This window comes from Theropithecus gelada, chromosome 18 (assembly GCF_003255815.1).
Source record: "Theropithecus gelada isolate Dixy chromosome 18, Tgel_1.0, whole genome shotgun sequence".
Taxonomy (NCBI): domain Eukaryota; kingdom Metazoa; phylum Chordata; class Mammalia; order Primates; family Cercopithecidae; genus Theropithecus; species Theropithecus gelada.
In genome coordinates, this window is record NC_037686.1 from 69,677,475 (window position 1) to 69,702,308 (window position 24,834).

Genomic DNA, 24,834 nt, shown 5'->3' on the forward strand with positions numbered 1-24,834 from the left:
GTTTTACAGCATTTCTCAGATTTAGTCGAACATTGACTTCCCTGGGTCCCAGCAGGCTCAAGTTAATTCAGTAGTCATGGGTGGGGCTGGCATCTGTGCTGTTCATCACCCACCCTCCCTGTGACTCTGACGCAGCTGCCCCAGCTGCCAGGGCCAACAGCTGTTGCCCCGTTCCTCTCTGCTGGGACTCAGTGCTTGCTGTTACATTCTCATGTTGCAAAGTTCATGTGCTCCAGGGGAAGGCAAATTCCTGTAATCTTTACCTCAGTGTAAACCAAATATAGCAAAGAAACCAACTGCAAATAATAATACAAACCAAAAGTAAATAACCTTTATATTGTTTTAGCCGATTTGTGTATCACTTCCGTAAGTATAGCTAATTGTTGAGTATAGATTTTATTGGACACTGATTTTTAAATCAGGAAATTTGCATTAAGAATACTTAAGGTTGGCTGGGTGTGGTGGCTCACGCCTGTAATCGCAGGCCGAGGCTGGTGAATCACCTGAGGTCAGGAGTTCGAGACCAGCTTGGCCAACATGGTGAAACCCCGTCTCTACTAAAAATACAACAAATTAGCTGGGCGTGGTGGCATGTGCCTGTAATCCCAGCTACTCAGGAGGCTGAGACAGGAGAATCTCTTGAACTCGGGAGGTGGAGGCTGCAGTGAGCCAAGATCGTGCCATTGCACTCTAGCCTGGGTAATAAAGCACGACTCTGTCTCAAAAAAAAAAAAAAGAATACTTAAGGTTTGCAATTGACACACAAATGATAAGGTAGTAAATTACATAGATTTCAAGTTTTTTTAATTAAAATTTTTGAGATAATTGTAGACACACGGGCAATTTTTAAAAAATAGTACAGAGAGATTCCATATATACTTATCCAGTTTCACCCAATAGGAGCATGTTGCAGAACTGTCGTATAATATCACAAACAATTATTATCAATGACAAGCCAAGATACAGAATATTTCCATCACCTCAAGGACCCCTCATGTTGCTTTTTATAATGACTTCAAGACCCTCTTAACCCTGGCGTCTGCCACTCTGTTCTTTATTTCTGTAATTTTGCTATTTCAAAACAACAAGAAGTTGTAATTTTTCCCTTGATATACCTGTATAAGCTAAGACTCTCAAATATCTTACCTTTAGTTTGGGAATATATGAATTTATTGAGCCAGTTGGTTCTTATGTGCATCAGAATTTCTGACCAGCAGTTTTTTTGGTCTTTGATTAATAAAATAAATGTGAATTAATAAGTCTAGGTTGATTAATACAATTTTTCAAATTGGGTAGTCTGATAAGGGTGGTGGCAGCAGCTGGCAACAGACATGTCACAAAAAAGTGTAGCATTCACTGGTATTTGAAACTAGCAATGTTCAATCAGCTTGTCTATGTAGGGGGGTAGGGAACGTGAAGCTTTATTAGTATAGATAGGAACTTCGGGTGCAGTGGCTCACACCTATAATCCCAGCACTTTGGGAGGCTGAGGCAGGCAGATCACCTGAGGTCAGGAGTTCGAGACCAGCCTGGCCAACATAGTGAAACCCCATCTCTACTAAAAATACAAAAATTAGCCACACATGTGGCACATGCCTGTAATTCCAGCTACTCAGGAGGCTGAGGCACGAGAATCACTTAAACCCAGGAGGCAAAGATTGCAGTGAGCTGAGATCAAGCCACTGCACTCCAGCCTGGGTGACAGTACAATACTTTATCTCAAAAAAAAAAAAAAGAAAAAGAACTTTTCAATTTAGATGTTTATGTAAAAAATTAGGCTGATATATGGAGATACCTAAAATAGCCTCATTTTGCTTTTTTAAAAAGCTGCTTATGGGAAGTAAGGAACTCAAATCAATTTAGAAGCTCTCTTTTTCTGGAATCCCTGATGATGACTTTGTATATTTTTGACTTCTATTTTGCCACCTGCCGCTCTTTCCCTTAAGAAGTGAACCTGAAATTCTCTGATGAAGGAAGTTTTTAAAAATGCCAGCTCAGTCCTATTTTTCCTCTACTGTGTCTCATATGGTTCGGCCATGTCCCCACCCAGATCTCATCTTGAATTCCCACATGTTGTGGGAGGGACCTGGTGGGAGGTAATTGATTCATGGGGACAAGTCTTTCCCGTGCTGTTCTCATGATAGTGAATAAGTCTCATGAGATCTGATGGTTATATAAAGGGAAGTTTCCCTGCACAAGCTCTCCTCTCTATGCTGCCATCCATGTAGGATGTGACTTGCTCCTCCATGCCTTCCACCATGATTGTGAGGCTTCTCCAGCCACATGGAACTGTCAGTCCAATTAAACCTCTTTCTTTTGTAAATTGCCCAGTCACAGGCATGTCTTTATCAGCAGCATGAAAACGGACTAATACAGCATCCCCTCCTCAATTCTTAACTTTCCTTTTGGGACCTCAGCTTGCGTAGTTCCCTAAGACATTGAGAAACACCCCTCATCTTAAAGCACAGGAGCCAACAACATCAGCCACGCTTCCTGTGATCAGCCACGGTTTTAACTGTGTGTGAAATATGTTTAGAATCAGTGCTGATTGCAGCAGTTCAAGTTGCATGCTGAATCGCTTCTATAAATTCAGCATTTGCAGTAGATATTCAGACCCTTTAAGCTGCAGCTTCCTCTCTGCTCTTGTGCCCCATACCACCCTACCTTTCTCATTCTCTCTTATTCTCTCAGATCCATTCTCGTAGCTAGAGGTGTGCTGAGCTGGTAAGAAGACTTACAGTCATTTTCTATAGCATACCAAAATTGTGTATGCGTTTCTAAGCAAATAAGTGTGTTGTAAATATACACACATGTAGAGACTCTGAGATGTAATTTATATAAGTTCACCTCATTGTTTAAAGTATACAATTGAATGGTTTTCAGTGTATTTACAGAGTTGTACAGCCATCACTGTGGTCTAATTTTAGGGCATTTCATCACCCCTTAAAGAAACCTGGAGCCATGAGCCATCACTCCATGTTCCCCTGACCCCCGGCCCACCCTCACCTCTGCCCCTGGCAACTGCCAGTCCACTTTCTGTCTCTCTCTGTAGATGCATCTGTTCTGGATATTTCATAGAAATGTGATCATCTGTGTTGTCTTTTGTGACTGGCTTCTTTCATTCCTTAGAGTATTTCTAAGGTTCCTCCATGCTGTAACATGTACCAGAACTTCCTACCTTTTTATTACTCAACAGTATTCCCTTATACCACATTTCATTTGTGCATTTATCAGTTGATGAGCATTTGGGCTGTTTCCATTTTTTGGTTATGGGTAATTCTCCTGTGGACATTTCTGTACAAGGCTTTGAGTGGACTCTGTTTTCACTTCTCTTGGGTTGCTGGGTTACGTGGTAACTCCACAGTTCACTTTTTGAGGAGCTACCAGCTTGTTTTCCAAGGTAGCTGCACCATAAAAGAGCTTTTAAATTATTACTTGTTTTGCTAATGTTACAACTTCTGAAATAGTACTAATCTTTTGCCAGGGTCAGCAGTTCCCAGCACTCCTCACGGATCCCTCTCTCTCGGGCCAGGGTGGAGCAGGCTCGCCGCAAGTCATACTAGTGAGCCACACGCCACAGTCAGCGTCTGCTGCTTGTGAAGAAATAGCCTACCAGGTACAGGATATTCCTTCATCCACAGAGCTTTCGTCGCTTTTAAAAACATACAGATTCAGAAGGGATGGTGGTAGAGGGTCATGGGAGTGCTGTGTGGCCCGGGTGGCTGGGGCTGACTTCTGAGGTGTCCCCAGCTGAATCCTGAGTGGACATAGGCTCTGCGGGGGTGTGTGTTGAATGACAGGTACGACATCTCAGTCATTTTGTGATTTGTTTCTTAGGGAGTGAGGTTTTAGTACCACGAAATTAGATGTAGCCACCAGTGATATGTAAATCTAATTTTAAACTTATTAATATTGTATTTGCCTACTGATCAGACTTCGCATATCCAGCCACTTACGCTTAGTTCTTTCTGCAGATTTCCTAGTAACACCTTTGCTGGTTCTGTTAAGTGTCATATACATTTTCATATACGTGTGTGTGTGTGCATCTGTGTGCAAGATCTAGTTGTCATTTGGCTAGTCTTTTTTCTTAAAAATACATGTTTTTGAGAGACAAAATATTTAGTAAGCAGTAGTCTAAATATAGAAGAGTCTGAAAACTCTTTGCTTAAAAGTTTCCAGGGTCAGAATTAAAGCACAGATGATGAATAATCTCTGAATTTAGGAAGCATTAAACATTTTTAGCAAATGAGTTTTCAAAATAATGACTTACCTGTTTTTCAGTAGGACAAGGGCTTTTTCACAAAGAGATGAGATATAACCAGCACTGGGGATGTCCTGGAGTTTGACCTGAGTAACCAGAGCTCGTCTCACTGAATTTCAGTTTGTATAACTTAACACATTTGTGTCTGGGGTCCCCAAGACTGCCCTCAGGTTTGACGATTCACTACAAGGTCTCACCGGATTCAGAGAAATCTGATCTGTTGGTGGTTGTGGTTTATACTTGTGGTTACAATGGAAAGGTGCAGATGAGAACCAGCAGAAGGAAAAGGCATGTGGGGTGGAGTCCAGAGAACCCAGGCACAAGCTTCCCAGTGTCCGCTCCAGTGAGGTCACACAGACACTGCTGATTCTCCCAGGAACGTTGTGTGACAGTGCCTGCCAACTGTCGCCAACTCGGGAAGCTCAGCTAAGCTCTGGTATCCAGAACTGTATTAGGGTCAGACGTGTGGCCATGGAGTGCCCGCGTGGCTGGGCTTAGCTATGCGGTCTCCAGGCCCCAGCCCCTCCAGATCAAACTGATGCAGTGGCCCAGGTCCCCAGATGAAACAAAAATAGGCCTTCACCATAAGTCACATCATCAGCACAAACTATGTGGCATTGCCCAAGGTCCTGGGTATGAAATACACTCTTACCTACTAATAGCAGGATGTTCCAGGGGCTTATCGGTGATGCTCGGGAGCTGATCAAGGGCACTGGGGAGTGTGCAGGGTTTGAGCACCTCAGGCCTGGTGAGGTAACTGTTGACCACACACATCCATTGAGACAGAAAACGCATTGGCGGCTTGGTCATATTTTTAAGCTCTCTTTCTCATGGTGCTTTTGTAGTGAAACCTTATTAGTCTGGTATGTTTCAGAGAGTTCGTAAATCAGTTCCAAGGCATACCTTACCTAATTCCTGTATTTTGTGTGACTAGTAAATGAAACTACTTTGCTATTTTTTAACATTATGATTTTAGCATTTGGTTTAATATAGCTAGAAGAATAATTTTTTTTTAGAGTAATCCTATGTTAAGATTAGTTTGAAATGTCCCAATTGAAGTGATATATTCCATTTTAACTTCCATTTGAGTAGTAGATGGTAATGAGAGAAACCAAGTATTAATACTTGGTCTAGCGTGTAATTTTTTTCAAAATTTGACAGATTAATTAAATATAAAAATGAGGTGGATAACTAATCTGTATCAGTGAATACAGGCATACCTCAGAGATAACGTGCGTTCAGTTCTAGACCACTGCAATAAAGCAATTATCACAACAAAGCAAGTCATACATTAACATTATGATTTAGTTTTCTGGTTTCCCAGGGCATATGATGTTTATTCTATACTGTAATAATAGTGTTCAGCAGCATTATTTCTTTTTTTCTTCCTTTTTGGTTTTTTTTTGTTTTGTTTTGTTTTTTGTTTTTTTTTGAGACAAGAGTCTCGCTCAGTCGCCCAGGCTGGAGTGCAGTGGCCGGATCTCAGCTCACTGAAAGCTCCGCCTCCCGGGTTTAGGCCATTCTCCTGCCTCAGCCTCCCAAGTAGCTGGGACTACAGGCGCCCGCCACCTCGCCCGGCTAGTTTTTTGTATTTTTTTTTTTAGTAGAGACGGGGTTTCACCGTGTTCGCCAGGATGGTCTCGATCTCCCGACCTCGTGATCCACCCGTCTCAGCCTCCCAAAGTGCTGGGATTACAGGCTTGAGCCACCGCGCCTAGCCCCTTTTTGTTTTTTTTTTGAGACAGAGTCTCGCTCTGTTGCCCAGGCTAGAGTGCAGTGGTGCAATCTCAGCTCACTGCAACCTCCGCCTCCTGGGTTCAAGTGATTCTCCTGCCTTAGCCTCCCAGATAGCTGGAATCACAGGCGTGCACCACCACACCTGGCTAAGTTTTGTATTTTTAATAGAGACGGGGTTTTGCCATGTTGCCAGGCTGGTCTCAAACTCCTGAGCTCAAGTGATTGCCCACCTTGGCCTCCCACAGTGCTGGGATTACAGGCGTGAGCCACTGTACCTGACCAGCATTAATATATATTTTTTTAAATGTACATACCTTAATTTAAAAATACCTTATTGCTAAAAATGCTAACAATCACCTGAGCCTTCAGCAAGTTGTAATCTTTTTGCTGGTGGAGGGTCTTGCCTTGATGTTGATGGCTGCTGACTGATCAAGGTGGTGGTGGTTGAAGTTTGGGGTGGCTGTGGCAATTTCTTTTTTTTTTGAGACGGAGTCTTGCTATGTTGCCCAGGCTGGAGTGCAGTGGCCGGATCTTAGCTCACTGCAAGCTCCGCCTCCCGGGTTCACGCCATTCTCCCGCCTCAGCCTCCCGAGTAGCTGGGACTACAGGCGCCGGCCACCTCGCCCGGCTAGTTTTTTGTATTTTTTAGTAGAGACGGGGTTTCACCGTGTTAGCCAGGATGGTCTCCATCTCCTGACCTCGTGATCCGCCCGTCTCGGCCTCCCAAAGTGCTGGGATTACAGGCTTGAGCCACCGCGCCTGGCCGGCAATTTCTTAAAATAAGACAACAATGAAGTTTGCTGCGTCAATTCTTCCTTTCATGAAAGATTTCCCCATAGCATGCGATGATGTTTGATAGCATTTTACCCAAAGCAGAACCTCTTTCAGAATTGGAGTCCATCTCTCAAAGCCCACTGCTGCTTTACCAAGTTTCTGTAATCTTTTAAATCTTTTGTTGCAATTTCAACAATGTTCACAGCATCATCACCAGGAGTGATGATTACAGGAGACTCCGTCTCAAGTAACTGCTTTATTTGCTCATCCATAAGAAGCAACTCCTTATCTGCTCAAGTTATAAATACCATGAGATCCTTATCTGCTGAGTTATATATACCATGAGATTGCAGCAATTCAGTCATCTTTAGGCTCCACTTCTAATTCTCTTGCCCATTCATCCACATCTGTAGTTGCTTCTTCCGCTGAGGTCTTGAACCTCTCAAAGTCATCCATGAGGGTTGGAATCAGCTTCTTCCAAACTCCTGTTAATGTTGATATTTTGACTTCCTCCCATGAATCACAAATGTTCTTAATGGCATATAGAGTGGTGAATCCTTTCCACAGGTTTTCACTTTACTTTGCCCAAATCCATCAGAGGAATCACTATCTGTGTCAGCTACAGCCTTATGAGATGTATTTGTTAGTAAGACTTGAAAGTGGAAATTACTCCTTGATCCATGGGCTGCAGAGTGGATGTCATGTTAGCAGGCATGAAAGCAACATTCGTCCCTCTGTACATCTCCATCACAGCTCTTGGGTGACCAGGTGCATTGCGTGACCAGAGCAGGAATATTTGGAAAGGAATCATTTTTTTCTGACCAGTAGGTCTCAGCAGTGGGCTTAAGATATTCAGTAAATCATGCTGTAAACAGATGTACTGTCATTCAGGCTTTATTGTTTCATGTGTAGAGCACAGAAAGAATGGATTTAGCATCATTCTTAAGGGCCCTAAGAATTTTTGGAATGGTAAATGAGCATTGGCTTCAACTTCAAGTCACTAGCTGCACTAGCCCCTCATAAAAGAGTCAGCCTGTCCTTTGAAGCCAGACACTGACTTTTCTGTAGCTGTGAAAGTCCTAGAGGCATCTTCTTCCACTATAAAGCTGTTCTGTCTACTCTGAAAATCTGCTGTTTAATGGAGTGACCTTCATCGATGCTCTTGGCTAGATGTTCTGGAGAACTTGCTGCAGCTTCTCCATCAGCACTTGCTGCTTCACCTTGCACTGCTGTGTTATGGAGGTGGCTTCTTTCCTTAGTTCTCATGGACTGACCTCTGCTAGTTTCCAACTTTTCTTCTGCAGCTTCCTCACCTCTTGGCCTTCATAACATGGAAGAGAGTTAGAGTCTTGCTCTGGATTAGGCTTTGGCTTAAGTGAAGGTTGTGGCTGTTTTGATCTGTCCAGGCTGTTAAAACTTTCTGCTTATCAGCAATAGTGCAGTTCCACTTTCTTATCATTCATGAGTTCACTGGATAACATTTTTAATTTTCTTCAAGAACCTTACCTTCATTTCACAAGTTGGCTAATAGTTTGACACAAGAGACTGAGCTTTCAGCCTCTCTCAGCTCTCTATATGCCTTCCTCATTAAGCTGAATCATTTCTAGCTTTTGAAGTGAGGGATGTGTGATTCTTCCTTTCACTTGAACACTTACAGGCCACTGTGGGGTCATGAATTGGCCTCATTTCAGTGTTGTTGTGTCTCAGAGAATAGGGAGCCCCAAGGAGAAGTGGGGTGGCCAGTTGGTGAAGCAGTCAGACACAAACGTTTATAGATTAAGTTTGCCATTTTATATGGGCAGGGTTTATGGTGCCTCAACACAATTACAATAGTAACATCAAAGATCACTAATCACAGATCACCGTAACAGATACGCTGTAATGAAAGACTTTGAAATATTGCGAGAATTACCAAAATGTGACACAGAGACACGAAGTGAGCATGTGCCATTGGAAAAATGGCACCAGTAGACTTGCTCAAAGCAGCATCGCCACAAACTTTCAATTTTTGAAAATGACAGGATATCTATGGAGGGCAAAAAAGCGAAGTTCAGTGAAAACAAGGTATGCCTATAATTAGCAAGAGAAATTCTCTTAGATGTTTTCTGTAAGTTTCCCTTGTTAGCTTGTAGCACTGTTTGCCAACATTAATTGGTTTTAATCACGGTCTAATTTCATCCTAATGCTCTCTTGATACAGATGGAATGCACATTGACGCTTCCAGGCTCTGACCTGGGCTCTGACCAGGGACTTCAGACACATGCCTGGGTCTGCCTCTGGCCTGTGCTTCTAGGAGGAAGCTGGGACCACTTTAAGCACCCTGGGTTTATCTGAACCCACTACAGAGTGGCTGGGAGTGCTGGCTGCAGCCTCTGGTGATGTGGGTACATCCCTGCTCCCGTGCATTCTGGCCAGGAGCCCTCAGGCAATCCTACATCTGTGTGATGGCCTGTTTTTAAGACAGAGGTGGCCAGGCACAGTAGCTCACACCTGCAATCCCAGCACTTTGGGAGGTTGAGGCAGGAGGACTGCTTGAGCCCAGGAGTTGGAGACTGCAGTGAGCTATGATCACCACTGTACTCCAACCTGGTGACAGAGCAAGTTCGTGTTTTAAAACAAACACAAACAAAAACCCAAACCCCCGAACAGAGGTGTAGTTAGGACTACCTCACAGTGGTCAGAATTTGGGCATGTAACGTTCCCTGGCACGGAGCACAGGTCCTGGCCCAAAGCAAGTGCTCAGGTGAGGACACTGCTGGTGGCGCTGGAGCAGCTACTACGGCCTGGGGCTCACATCGCTCTCTGGTGACGTCCCTAGAGCAACAACCTTTGCTTTTTAAAAATCTTTTTCTTCGTAGTTCATCTGAAGAGAAATCCATATTGATCTGACAAGATGTGTACTCACAATGTACAAACGTCTTTCTCCTAAGAGAGCCATTGACAGACTGCCGCCTTACTCAGCCTGTCTTTACAAAAGCAAATGAACTAATTTCTGCCTGACCCTTCCCATAAAGATCAAGAGACCTGACCTAACTTTGTTAGCAACTTCAAGCTATTAAATCAGAGGGGAGCTGCTGCAGCAAACTGCCTTTCTTCCTTCACTCACTGCTTAAGGGGCCGTGGCCTTCTTTTGAAACTCGTTTTACAGGAGAAAAGAGCCAACACTTGCTGGCCAGGTGACTAAGGCCAGGCTCCCACTAGGCATGTGGTCTTATGTAGCCGAGCCCTTCCCACAGCCCGGGAGGTGTCTGAAGTGTCACGGCCCTGTTTTACTCACAAGGATTCTGAGATTTAAGGGTAGCTTTGAATAACTTAGTCACCCTGCCAATAGAGACAGAGCTGGTGTTTGAACCTAGATCTGTCTTACCTCACTCTTCATGTCTGAATAGAAGAATATCATTTTGAGCATTTACACCTGGATTTCCTGTTACTTGAGATCAGCTGGTCTCAGCTGGGAACTTTTTAGTAAGGGGCAGGTTTTTAGAGGGAGGTTTGGGGTCAGAAGGGTGATCATGTGCCCAGGTGTGTGTTGTGGGCAGCATTTCTCTAAAATATTGACCTTGTTTCAGTTCAGCAAACAAAATTAAGTTCCTGCCAGTGCCGGCTGCTGGACGCAGAGGATGTTGGATCTGCGCCAGGCCTTTCCGGGCGCATTAGGAGATGGATGTGAGAGGCTGCCTTCCTTTCTCTTCTGCTTCCCAACAGCCACACTCCTCATGCTTGGGAGGGGGTAGACATATACACGTCTACCCTCCCACCCCCACGCAGAATAACCTGCTGTGGGAAGCACATTATTTCTAGCTGTGGCCAAGTTTATGCCTCAGGCTTAAAAATCATCTCACACTCATTCTGTAACCAATTTCCCCTTCTCCTTTGGGCAAGTATGATTTTAGCAAAATTCTATTAATATAATTCAGTCTGTAGATTTTTATATATATGTAGTTATGGAATTCAGCAGAACATTGGAGATTTGTTTCACAGTAGTAGCAATGATTCAGAAGCTTTGTTTCTGATGCGATTATGCTGAAAAATATTTTGCAGAAATAGTTTTTAAAGTTTAGTGTGTTCGTTTGTCTTTCCTTGAATGATGTGGACCGGATATTGAATTCTCACATCTCATGAGTAAAATGTTTGGTTCAGAAACAATTTTCTGTGTGTGTTCATTGCCACGACTCCTGGTAGATGCTTCGTAACGTTGATGGAGGACATTAGGCCGCTCCATAACTGCAGGTTTTTGTTTGAGTTGATGTTCGTCAGCATGCATTTATCTGCGTTACACAACCAGCCTTTAGTATCATTTATTCCTGTGCTTTTCAGACTTTTTTGACTCACATGGAATATATTGTATGCAGTGACCTCAACACGCGTGTGTTTCTGTCGTTTTACTTTACACTCACAGATATTCACTTGTAGACACACACCCGACACAGGTGTTATATTGTAGAATAACACCTACAGATACTCATGTGTAGACACACACACCTGACACAGGTATCATGTTATAGAATAACACCTACAGATACGTGTAGACACACACCTGACGCAGGTGTCATATTCTAGAATAACACCAGTTCCTGCACATCTCATATGGCTGCAATGTCTTTTCTGATCTTTTCCTTTGTTCCTTTTTTCCCATTCCATTTTTTAAAATTACAGCGCAGATTAATAATATAGCACCCTGTATAAATCTTTTTTTTGTTAAGTATTTTTCTTTAATGTTTACTTATTATATTCCAGAATTAATGAAAAAGTATTTGATAAGCTAGGAATAATAAAAATGTGGACAGATCTCATTAATTTGTATTATAATTGTTTTGTTAAGCCATCACATAGAAATTTGCATTTGCAAAACTGGAATCTCTTGTTTATAAAAGCTGAGTCAGCCAGGTGCAGTGCCTCATACCTGTAATCCCAGCACTTGGGAGACAGAGGCAGGAGGATCCCTTGAGTTCAGGAGTTTTAAGACCAACCTGGGCAACATAAGGAGACCCTGTCTCTACAAAAAATAAAAAAATTAGCTGGGCATGATGGTGAGGTGGTACGTACCTGTGGTCCCAGGTATTTGGGAGGGTAGAGGTGGGAAGATTGCTTGAGCCCAGGAGTTTGAGGCTATCGTGAGCTGTGATTGTGCCGCTGAACTCCAGCCTGGGCAAGAGAGCAAGACCCCATCTCAAAAATTTTTTTTCGAAATTTTTGAAAATGATTTTTTCAAATGGTGGTGGCATCCCAGTAAGATGATTTGAAAATCTAATTGGTTGTGATCCACGGTTTGAAAAAAATGGTTTAATTCCATTAAAAGCTAAAAACACCTTTTGTTGTTAAGAATTGTTTATCTAAAGCTACTACCAGTAGCGAGCATTTAGTGAATGCCTGCCATATGCAGCCCTTGGTAGGCAGGTGGTTCTCCCTTGAAGACGCAAGCACAGACTGGTTAAGTACTTAGCCCAGAGTAGCCCAGACAGTCACGCTGGAGCTGGACTTTGCACCTGGTCGGTGCGGCACAGAGCTCATTCCTTAGCTGCTGTTGTGTGGTCTCAATCTTGCAGGACACAGTGTGCATTCTGGTCTCATATTGTGTGGAAGGTGCCTCTGACTAAATTATCCTGATGATAGGACATGCAGCGTGGGCTTGGCGCGTCCATGCTAGGAATGTCCCTGTTATCACCATGGTGTCTGTCAGTTCACAAACTTGCACAAATCCAGCCAAGTGAGTGGAAAGTCACAGAATTTCTGGCTCTTTCCAGGTAGCTGGCGTCTCTGGGAACCTGGCCCCGGGCAGCCAGCCCGAGAAGGAGGGCCGGGCACACCAGTGCCTGGAGTGTGACCGCGCCTTCTCGTCGGCGGCAGTGCTGATGCACCACAGCAAGGAGGTGCACGGCCGGGAGCGCATCCACGGCTGCCCTGTGTGCAGGAAGGCCTTCAAGCGCGCCACGCACCTCAAGGTAGGCCCACCGTGCCGCAGCACAGCTGTGTGCCCCCCAGGTGGCTAGAGATGCAGAGTCCAAGATTTAACACCGGCCGGGAATCTGGCATGTGTTTTTGAGGAAAAGCTCAATAGATGTAGACTTAGTGTTGTTCTGGTTGTAAGCGGTCCGCTTGCTGTACAGATGGATTGCATGTTCACCTGCAACTCACAGTCAGTTTGCAACACAAGTTAAAATAACATTGCAATGCCCTCTCTCCCTTGTCAGACTGGCAGAAATGTGAACGTCTGTCAGCGCCCATTGTCGAGGCTGTCAGGAAACAGAGGCTGGCTCACATAATGGCTGTTGAGACTGTGGCTTGGTAGGACTTTCTGTAGGGGCATTGGGCGGCCCTAACAAATGCATGTGTGCCCACCCTGGGGACCAGCCCTGAAGATGCCCCTTCAGCCTCCCAAGGTTTAGCTGTGCACGCTTTCCACTGCAGCAGAGCCATCATTGCACAGTGGAGACCTGAGTGCCCGCATGTGGGAAGCAGAGGATGAGTTCTGGGACATCCCCACAGACGGTGCTGTGCTACAGTGGGCAGGAGGCAGAATCCCAGCAGGGTGCTCTGATGTCCAGCCCAGGGCGCTACGTCTTCCGTGTGAAGGGAATGGGGTGTGGAAGGGGTGGAACACAGAGGAGCGTGCAGCGCGGATGCCTAGCCAGCACCACTCCAGCCCAGCGGCCGTGGCCAGTGTCAGCACTCACACATCAAGACTGCATCTGTCCTTGGCAGAGTGGGATGAAAATGACACTTCTCCCAAAAACCTCATAACATGAGAAAAGCAGACAAATTCCAAGTGAGGGATAGCCTGCGAAATTTCTGACCAGCCTTGGCCAGGCCATGCGGAGGTCAGAGGCATGCCACGCCGGCCGGGAAGGAAAGCTGTGCTAAGACAGCTGGACCCTTGGGGTTCCTGTGTATGTTGGGGGGCAGGGATTGTTTGTGGCCTTCGTGTGTCTGTTGTCTTTTAATGAGTGTAGGACAAGAAGAAGGGAGAGTCCTACTCAAGGAATTCCTGTCCCAGGAACTGGAATCCTTGGATCCCTGTGACCAGGATGGCTGTTTTGGAGTGTGGAGTAGAGCACACGGACATTGGATGTATTGCAGGCCAGTGGTGTCAGTGGTGATGGCCCTGTCCTGTCCGAGCTGGGAAGCCCAGGGCCCCACCTGTGGCGCTTGCTGTGGCTCCTCTCCCCGGTCCCTCCAGGGGCTGGTGAGCCCCGAGTCCCTCACTCCTCCCTCTCTGTGCCTGAAGGAAGCCTGTTGCTTGGCTGCTTGGGTTCTTTTTTATTTTTAATTTTTTTTACTTTCACTTTAGGTTCAGAGGTGCATGTGCAGGTTTGTTATATAGGTAAACTCAGGTCACAGGGGATTGTTGTACAGATTATTTCATCACCCTGGTACTAAGCTAAGTAGCCAATACTTTTTCCTGCTCCTCTCCCTCCTCCCTCAAGGAGGCCCCAGTGTGTGTGAGTTGCTCCTCTCTATGGATCCATGTGTTCTCACCATTTAGCTCCCACTTATCAGTGAGAACATGTGATACTTGGTTTTCTGTTTCAAGATGGATTGAAGACTGAAATGTGAAACCCACAACTCTAAAAACCCTGGAAGACAACCTAGACAATACCATTCTGGAGAGAGGAACAGGCAAAGATATCATGACAAAGATGCCAAAAGCAATTGCAACACAAGCCAATGTTGGTAAATGGGATCCAGTTAAACTTAAGAGCTTCTGCACAGCAAAATAAACTATCAACAGGACTCTTTCTTTTGAAACCTTCTGGTGAATCTCCCTGCCCCAGGACTGCATTAGCATCCTCTGGTGCGGTGAGCTGATGGCCATGCTGGCGGCTCTGATGAGTCCCCACCAACTTCAGGGCACAACTCCTCCCCTTCTTAAAACTTCACACCTCCCTTGTAGCAGAGCCAGGCCGACAGCTGTGTTGCAGTAAGAACGATATTAACTCCAGCTGATTGCAAACTTATTTTATGATGAAATTCTTTCTTGAGGAACATTTGCCATTGTCTCAGAGAGCACTTTCTAGGGAGAACTAGGTTTACAGTAACCTGTGCCGCAGGGTAAGCCTAACTCCTCCCTTTGAGGAGTGCAGCTCGTCGATATTTCTTTTAAAGTCAGCAGCATAGAGTGGCAGCCGCATGTACTGTTACCACCACAGGAAGTTTCTCTCTCTGGGGTCAGAGAAACAGAAGCCAAGGTTATAAAAGCTTTCCTTTCCGTCCCACCAGACACTCTGTTCCCCCGCGGACTCTCTCTGTCCTCCTTTCAGTTTAGCAAACAGTGAGTGCCTACTGTATGCAAAGAAGGTGGTCCCAGAAACAGGTGGCTCCATCCTCAGGAAGCTTAGTGCTCAGTGTGACTGACTGTAGTTACATCCAACGCGGACCGGGTGGGAACCCCAGACGGAGTGGGCGAGGAATGCCCTCTAGCTGTTGATGGTGATTGGTGTCGTCAGGGGTGGTGTCGTCACTGGTCAGGCCTCACCTGCAGTCCTGGCTCTGCCTGGTCTGCCGTCCTGGGGAGGCTCCCGCACTCACCTCCCGAGTTTGTTTTTCCCACCCTGCTGCTTTCATTACATCCACCTCCCAGGCTGTGCTGGGCCTTGAGCAATGTGACGTCTGCAACTGGAACACAGGCAGTCACATTGAACACACACAGGAAGCATGTACTTTTCCATGACTCCTGCCTTACAGGGTAGAGGTTAGGTCTAAAGACTCTGGAGTTCTATCAGGATAGTTATTATGCTTGTGCAATTTTGGAAAATAACCACGTTGCACATCCTCAGGTGCCTGCAAGGGCAGCAGCTGTCAGATCTTTGAGAAATTTGCAGTCACGTGAATGTAGTATCTCTGGCAAGTTGCCAGTCACAACGTGAGAAGGGAACAGTTTCCTCTTGGCTTTAGAAGCCTCCAGAGCCACCGTGAGGCAGTTGTCATATCACCAGGAGAATGCACTTCGGAATCACAGGCATTCCGCGAGGACTCGTGGGTGAGAGTCACTGAACACGTCCAGCTGGGTGCCGCAGGACCTCGGGCCACAACCTATGGGTGGCCTCAGGCCATGACATTTGGGTGGACTCTTGTGTGAAACGGGGACAGGATCCCCCACAGCCAACGGAGAGAGCTCACCTGGACTCCTGCACTAGGCTCGAGGCTTGATGCCCTTGGTCTCAGTTAAAGCTGATGAAGGAGATATTTCTACCCCGATTTGGGACACAGATGTGGCCAAGCCATATAACTAGCAGGCGGTAAAGCTCAGATGGGGACCAGAGTCTCCCCGAGAAGCCCCAAGCCCATCACCCTGTTGTCACTACCAATGGATAAAGTCCTTAAGAACACAAATCACAGATTAGCCTTTGATTTTGTCCTTGTTACTGACTTGAACTTTGTAGTCATTTACTTCCTCTTGTTTCTGGTGCGAAAGCTCCGTTTTGATCTCGTTTCTTGGTTTCTGTGTGTTGTCTCCCAGGAGCACATGCAGACACACCAGGCCGGCCCCTCTTTGAGCTCCCAGAAGCCAAGAGTGTTTAAATGTGACACTTGTGAGAAGGCGTTTGCCAAACCAAGCCAGCTGGAGCGCCACAGCCGCATCCACACAGGTAACGGGGAGGGATGCGTTTTTGTTTCCTTACTCTTTGAAGTAGACACCATGGGCGAGAAAACAGAATTCCACCTGTACAATATTCGCAAGCGATGGAATGCTTTATTTATAAAGCAAGGTCTACATGTTCCATTTCCCCTGAGTTTTGACCTATTTATCATCTTAACTAACTTTTCACATGGAAGATTTTGCTGCTTACATTATGACCGTAGGAAACAGAAGCGTCACGCAAGGCTCCCGTGCCGTGTCTGGGATGTTGACCACATCACGTCCCTCCTTCCCTCCTGCTAGAGCAAACCGGCAGCCCCCAGTGCCTGGGTCCCATGTCCTCATGTCACTGGGGAACTTAATTTTTAATCTTCCTCTTCTATCTTAAAACTTTTTTTCTCTACTGGCTTTTCCTACACCACCTAAATCTGCTCAAACTTTTTGTCTTAGAGAACAAAAAACACACAGAACAAAGAAACAAGCTCTCCCATCTCTCTGCCTCTTGACTGGTACATGATAGCTCTGTGTCAGCCCTTCTGTCTCCGCCCTGGCCTGACAAGACATCATCCCATGCTCATTTTTGTCGTGATCATCTGACGACTCACCGTGGGCCTGGGGTTCCACAGGCTGCATCCACCGTGGCCCTTCCATGGCTCTCTGATCCCTCTGCCCCATCTGCTGGGGGTTGTTAGGACCTGGCCAGGATCCCTCTGGTCTCCCCATGGCTCCTCCAGCCCTTGGTTCAGATGACAGCCAGGCTGAAAGCCTAAGCTGAAAGCCTTAGCTGCTGTTGTGTCCCTCTTGTTCATACCTCAGGGTAGAGCCCAGGCATCCACTATCCTCTTCTTAGAGACATTGACATGTGCCATTTTCTGTACAGGGGAGCGGCCGTTCCATTGCACGCTTTGTGAGAAAGCCTTCAACCAGAAGAGCGCACTGCAGGTGCACATGAAGAAGCACACGGGGGAGCGGCCCTACAAGTGTGCCTACTGCGTCATGGGCTTCACGCAGAAGAGCAACATGAAGCTGCACATGAAGCGGGCGCACAGCTATGCTGGTGAGAACACTGCACCTGGGAGTGCGTACACTTCGGTGGCCTGCGAGGCACCCTGTGTTTCGCATACATTGTTTCCTTCAGTTCACACGGTGATTGTGCATTGCACGTGGTACAGCCTCAGTTGTGTGGACTGGAAACCTGTGCTTTATTTTATTTTATTTGTTTATTTCCATAGGTTATTGGGGGAACAGGTAGTGTTTGGTTACATGAGTAAGCTCTTTAGTGATGATTTGTGAGATTTTGGTGCACCCATCACCCAAGCAGTATACATTGCACCCTATTTATAGGTCTTTCATCCCTCAATCCCCTCCCATCCTTTCCCCATGAGTCCCCAAAGTCCATTGTGTCACTTTCATGCCTTTGTATCCTCATAGCTTATCTCCCACTTACGAGTGAGAACATATGATGTTTGGTTTTCCATTCCTGTGTTACTTCACTTAGAATAATGGCCTCCAGTCTCATCCGGGTCATTGCAAATGCCATTAATTAATTCCTTTTTTTTTGGCTGAGTAGTATTCCATTGTGTATATATACCACAGTTTCTTTATCCACTTGTTGATTTATGGGCATTTGGGTTGGTTCCCCATTTTTGCAGTTGCGAATTGTGCTGCTATAAACATGCGTGTGCAGGTGTCTTTTTCATACAATGACTTATTTTCCTCTGGGTAGATACCCAGTAGTGGGATTGCTGGGTCAAATGGTAGTTCTATTTTTAGTTCTTTAAGGAATCTCTACACTTTTTTTAAACTAGTGACTGTGCTAGTTTACGTTCCCACCAGCAGTGTAGAAGTGTTCCCTGTTAACCACATCCATGTTAGCATGTACTGTTTTTTTGTTTTTTGATTATGGCCATTCTTGCAGGAGTAAGGTGGTATCACATTGTGGTTTTGATATGCATTTGCCTGATCATTAGTGATGTTGAGTGTTTTTTCATATGTTTGCTGGCCATTTGTATATCTTCTTTTGAGAATTGTCTATTCATATCCTTAGCCCACTTTCTGATGGGATTGTTTGTTTTTTTCTTACTGATTAGTTTGAATTTGTTGTAGATTCTGGATATTAGTCCTTTGTCAGATGTATAGATTGTGAAGATTTTCTCCCACTCTGTGGGTTGTCTGTTTACTCTGCTGACTGTTCCTTTTGCCATGCAAAAGCTCTTTAGTGTAATGAAGTCCCAGCTATTTATCCTTGTTTTTATTGCATTCACTTTTGTGTTCTTGGTCCTTGCCTAAGCCAATGTCTAGAAGGGTTTTTCCAATGTTATCTTCTAGAATTGTTATAGTTTCAGGTCTTAGACTGTTTTTTTATCCATCTTGAGCTGATTTTTGTATAAGGTGAGAGATGAGGGTCCACTTTCATTCTCCTACATGTGGCTCGCCAATTATCCCAGCACCGTTTGTTGAAAAGGGTGTCCTTTCCCCATTTTATGTTTTTGTTTGCCTTGTTGAGGATCCCTTGGCTGTAAGTATTTGCGTTTATTTCTGGGTTCTCTATTTAGTTCCATTGGTCTGTGTGCCTATTTTTATACCAGTACCATGCTATTTTGGTGACTGACCTTATAGTATAGTTTGAAATCAGGTAATGTGATGCCTCCAGATTTGTTCTTTTTGCTTAGTCTTACTTTGGCTATGTGAGCTCTTTTAAAATTCCATATCAATTTTAGAATTGTTTTTTCTAATTCTGTGAAGAATGATGTTGGTATTTTGATGGGAATTGTGTTGAATTTGTAGATTGCTTTTGGCAGTATGGCCATTTTCACAATATTGATTTACCCAACCATGAGCATGGGATGTGTTTCCATTTGTTTGTGTCATCTGTGATTTCTTTCAGCAGTGTTTTGTAGTTTTCCTTGTGGAGGTCTTTTACGTTCTTGGTTAGGTGTATTCCTAAGGTTTTTTTTTGGTTTGTTTTTGTTTTGTTTTGTTTTTTCCAGCTATTGTAAAAGGGGTTGAGTTCTTGATTTCTCAGCTTAGTAGCTGTTGGTGTGTAGAAGAGCTACGATTTCTGTACATTAATTTTTTATCTGGAAACTTTGCTGAATTCTTTTATCAGTTCTAGGAGCTGTCTGGAAGAGTCTTTTGGGTTTTCTAGGTAAACAATCACATCATCAGCAAACAGTGATAGTTTGACTTCCTCTTTACTGATTTGGATGCGCTTGATTTCCTTCTCTTTTCTGATTGCTCTGGCTAGGACTTCCACTGCTATGTTGAAGAGGAGTGGTGAGAGTGTGCATCCTTGTCTTGTTTCAGTTCTCAGAGGGAATGCTTTTAACTTTTCATCATTCAGTATTACGTTGGCTGTGGGCTTGTCATAGATGGCTTTTATTATTGAGGTATGTCCCTTGTATGCTGGTTTTCCTGGGAGTTTTAATCATAAAGTGATGCTGGATTTTGTCTCATGCTTTTTCTGCATCTGTAGAAATGATCATCTGATTTTTGTTTTTAATTCTGTTTATGTGGTGTATCACATTTATCGACTTGTGTATATTTAACCATTCCTGTATCCCTGGTATGAAACCCACTTGATCATATGGTGGAGAATCTTTTTGATATGTGTTGGATTTGGTTAGCTAGTATTTTGTTAAGGATTTTAGCGTCTGTGTTCATCAGGGATAATGGTCTGTAGTTTCCTTTTTTGGTTATGTCCTTTCTTGGTTTCGGTATTTGGGTGATACTGGCTCCAGAGAATGATTTAGGGAGGGTTCTCTTTTCCTCTGTCTTGTGGAATTGGTACCAATTCTCCTTTGAATGCCTGGTAGAATTCTGCTGTGAATTCATCTGGTCATGGACTTTTTTTTGTTGGTAGTTTTTAAATTACCGTTTCAATCTTGCTGCTTGTTAGTGGTCTGATCAGGGTATCTGGTTCTTCCTGATTTAAGCTAGGAGGGTTGTATCTTTCCAGGAATGTGTCCATCTCTTCTAGGTTTTCTAGTTTATGTGTGTAAAGGTGTTCATAGTAGCCTTGAGTGATCTTCTTTTTTTTTTTTTGAGACGGAGTCTCGCTCTGTCACCCAGGCTGGAGTGCAGTGGCGTGATCTCAGCTCACTGCAAGCTCCGCCTCCCGGGTTCCCGCCATTCTCCTGCCTCAGCCTCCCGAATAGCTGGGACTACAGGCGCCCGCCACCTCGCCCACAGCTAGTTTTTTGTATTTTTCAGTAGAGACAGGGTTTCACTGTGTTAGCCAAGATGGTCTCAATCTCCTGACCTCGTGATCCGCCCACCTTGGCCTCCCAAAGTGCTGGGATTACAGGCGTGAGCCACCGCACCTGGCCTGAGTGATCTTTTATATTCCGTGGTGTCAGTTGTGGTATCTCCCGTTTTGCTTCTTACTGAGCTTATTTGGATTTCCTCTCTTCTTAATCTTGCTAATGGTCTATCAGTTTTATTTATCTTTTCATGGAACCAGCTTTTTGTTTCATTTTATCTTTTGTTTGTTTCAATTTCATTTAGTTCTGCTCTGGTCTTTCTTTTCTTCTGCTGGGTTTGGTTTTGGTTTATTCTTATTTCTCTAGTTCCTTGAGGTGTGACCGTAGATTGTCTGTGTGTGCTCTTTCAGGCTTGATGTAGACATTTAGGGCGATGAACTTTCCTCCTAGCACTGCCTTTGCTGTATCCCAGAGGTTATGATAGGTTGTGTCACTATTGTCGTTCAGTTCGAATAATTTTTTAATTTCTATCTTGATTTCATTTTTCACCCAGTGATCATTCAGGAGCAGGTTATTGAATTTTCGTATATTTACATGGTTTCGAAGGTTCCTTTTGGAATTTATTTCCAGTTTTATTCCACCGTGGTCTAAGAGAGTGCTTGATACAATTTCCATTTTCTTAAATTTATTGAGGCTCATTTTGTGGCTTATCATATGGTCTGTCTTGGAGAAGGTTCCATGTGCTGTTGAATACAATGTGTATTCTGCAATTGTTGGATGGAATGTTTTATATATATATATATCTGTTAAGTCAGTTTGTTCCAGGGTATAGTTTAAATCCATTGTTTCTTTTTTGACTTTCTGTCTTGATGAACTGTCTAGTGCTGTCAGTGGAATATTGAAGTATCCCACTATTATTGTGTTGCTGTCTATCTCATTTCTTAGATCTATTAGTAATTGTTTTATAAATTTGGGAGTTTCAGTGTTAGGGACATGTATGTTTAGGATTGTGGTATTTTCCTGTTGGACAAGGCCTTTTATCATTATATAATGTCCCTCTGCTTTTTTAGCTGCTGTTGCTGATGACATCGTGGCTAAGCACTGATCTTTTTGCAATGAATTTCCCAGGTGTTGTTTGTGCTTCTTGTGTTTGGATGTCTAGGTCTAGCAAGGCCGGGGAAGTTTTCCTCGATTATTCCCCCAAATATGTTTTCCAAACTTTTAAATTTCTCTTCTTCCTCAGGAATGCCGATTATTCTTAGGTTTGGTCGTTTAACATAATCCCCAGACTTCTTGGAGGCTTTGTTCATATTTTCTTCTTCTTTTTCCTTTGTCTTTGCTGGATTAGGTTAATTCGAAGACCTTGTCTTCGAGCTCTGAATTTCTTTCTTTTACTTGTTCTGTTCTATTGCTGAGACTTTTCAGAGCATTTTGCATTTCTATGTCTGTTGTTTCCTGAAGTTTTCCTTGTTTTTTTATTTATGCTATCAATTTCATTGAATATTTCTCCCTTCACCTCTTGTATCGTTTTTTTATTTCCTTACCTTTGGCTACACCTTTCTCTAGTGCCTTCCTGATTAGCTTAATAACTAACTTCCTGAATTGTTTTTCAGGTAAATTGGGGATTTCTTCTTGGTTTGGATCCATTGCTGGTGAGCTAGTGTGATTTTTGGGGGGTGTCAAAGAGCCTTGTTTTGTCATATTACCAGAGTTGGTTTTCTGGTTCCTTTTCATTTGAGTAGGCTCTGTCAGAGGAAAGGTCTAGGGCTGAAGGCTGTTGTTCAGATTCTTTGGTCCTACAGAGTGTTCTCTTGATGTAGTACTGTCCACCTTTTCCTGTGGCTGTAGCTCCCTGAGAACAGAGCTGTAGTGATTGTTACCTTTCTTCTTGGTCTAGCCGCCCAGCAAGTCCACCCGGCTCCAGGCTGGTACTGGGGGTTGTCTGCACAGAGTCCTGTGATGTGAACCATCTGTGGTCTCTCATCTGTGGATACTGGCGCCTGTTCCGGTGGAGGTGGCAGGGGGGTGAGATGGACTCTGTGACGGTTCTTAGCTTTGGTGGTTTAATGCTCTATTTTTGCGCTGGTTGGCCTCCTGCCGGGAGGTGGTGCTTTCCAGAGCGCATCAGCTATGGTAGTATAGGGAGGAACAGGCAGTGGGCGGGGCCTTAGACCTCCCAAGAATATCTGCCCTTTGTCTTCCACTACCAGAGTGGGTAGAGAAGGACCACTGGGTGGGGGCTGGGCTATGCGTGTCTGAGCTCAGACTCTCCTTGGGCGGGTCTTGCTGTGGCGGAGTATTTGAGGTGTCTCCTGGGTCCTGCAGGAGCAATCCACTTCCTTCAGAGAGTCTGTGGGTTCTCTCAGGTTTCCTGATTTATTCCCCTAGTTGTTCTGGGGCAAAAATTCAGTGCGAGCCTCCACATGCTGCTTTGTCCCTGAGTCTAGTCCCGCCTCCCATCCACCATGATCTCTGGAAGCCTGTGCTTTTGTTACTTTAATACTTAGTGTATGCAGTTATTGAAGCTGGCTATGGACTGCCCCTTTCTCACACATACACACACACACACACACACACAAATTTGATTAGATCAAATTTATGATACATTTTGGCAAGGACGCAGAAATTTATTGGAGTAAAATGGCAGCCCAGAACCTGAGCAAGCACAGCATTTCTGAGCAGCTGGTTTCTCTCTGGACAGAGCTTTCTGTAGGGGCTCTCAGCACCTGGGCAGTCAGAGGCCCAGAATAGCATTTCTGTCTGTCTTCACAGCGTGTCTGGAAGCCCCTTTTCCTGCAGCATGCAGTTCAGGTGCTATCTCGGTGCTCAGGGGCACAGAGCAAACAGAATCTGCACCAACTGCTCCTGTCTGCATCCTGTTGACCTGGCACAGACAACATGTGGGCTTTGGTTTCTCTCTTGATTTGCTAACGTTCACGCCCTTCAGGGTGTGAATATTGGGGTGTGATCCTACTGCCTGTCTGTCTCTTGTTCATCTTTGCTTCCTACACAGAATCTAGCAGTACCATCCATCTCTGAGGAAGGAATGACAACAAATGACCTAGACTAGGTTTCAGAGGGTGGCAGTAGCCGTGCAAGGAGCTAGAAATGTTAAAGTCTGAGTAGACCCCTTGGGGTGCTCCATGCATTTTGCGGGTGTGATTTGGTTGTTGGAGGTGGTGCTCCGTGAGATCTGTGGTTTGGTTGTTGGAGGTGATGTGATTCGTGAGATTTGTGATTTGGTTATTGGAGGTGATGTGATTCGTGAGATTTGTGATTTGGTTGTTGGAGGTGATGTGATTCGTGAGATTTGTGATTTGGTTGTTGAAGGTGATGTGATTCGTGAGATTTGTGATTTGGTTGTTGGAGGTGGTGTGATTTATGAGATTTGTGATTTGGTTGTTGGAGGTGATGTGATTTGTGAGATTTGTGATTTGGTTGTTGGAGGTGGTGTGATTCGTGAGATCTGTGGTTTGGTTGTTGGAGGTGGTGTGATTCATGAGATGTGTTATTTGGTTGTTGAAGGTGATGTGATCTGTGAGATTTGTGGTTTGGTTGTTGGAGGTGGTGTGATCTGTGAGATTTGTGATTTGGTGTTGGAGGTGTTGTGCTCCGAGTTATGTGATTTGGTGTTGGAAGTGGTGTGATCTGTGAGATTTGTGATTTGTTGGAGGTGCTGTGATCTGTGAGGTTTGTGATTTGGTTGGAAGTGGTGGTGTGCTCTGTGAGATTTGTTATTTGTTGTTGGAGGTGGTGGTGTGCTCTGTGAGATTTGTTATTTGTTGTTGGAGGTGGTGTGCTCTGAGTCATGTGATTTGGTGTTGGAGGTGGTGTGCTCTGAGTTATGTGATTTGGTGTTGGAGGTGGTGTGATCTGTGAGATTTGTGGTTTGGTGTTGGAGGTGGTGTGATCTGTGAGATTTGTGATTTGGTGTTGGAGGTGGTGTGATCTGTGAGATTTGTGATTTGGTGTTGGAGGTGGTGTGATCTGTGAGATTTGTGATTTGGTGTTGGAGGTGGTGTGATCTGTGAGATTTGTGATTTGGTGTTGGAGGTGGTGTGATCTGTGAGATTTGTGATTTGGTGTTGGAGGTGGTGTGATCTGTGAGATTTGTGATTTGGTGTTGGAGGTGGTGTGATCTGTGAGATTTGTGATTTGGTGTTGGAGGTGGTGTGATCTGTGAGATTTGTGATTTGGTGTTGGAGGTGGTGTGATCTGTGAGATTTGTGATTTGGTGTTGGAGGTGGTGTGATCTGTGAGATTTGTGATTTGGTGTTGGAGGT

General features: G+C 44.6%; 1 protein-coding gene across 1 annotated transcript in view; it reads left to right on the plus strand.

Moving 5' to 3' along the window:
* Positions 1 to 24,834, plus strand: part of ZNF236 (zinc finger protein 236) — a 146,393-nt gene that overhangs the window by 118,382 nt on the left and 3,177 nt on the right. The window contains exons 27-30 of the mRNA XM_025365657.1: positions 3,485 to 3,616; positions 12,517 to 12,714; positions 16,230 to 16,359; positions 17,230 to 17,406. Of these exons, the coding sequence (XP_025221442.1) occupies positions 3,485 to 3,616; positions 12,517 to 12,714; positions 16,230 to 16,359; positions 17,230 to 17,406 (637 nt within the window). The remainder of the gene's footprint in view (positions 1 to 3,484; positions 3,617 to 12,516; positions 12,715 to 16,229; positions 16,360 to 17,229; positions 17,407 to 24,834) is intronic.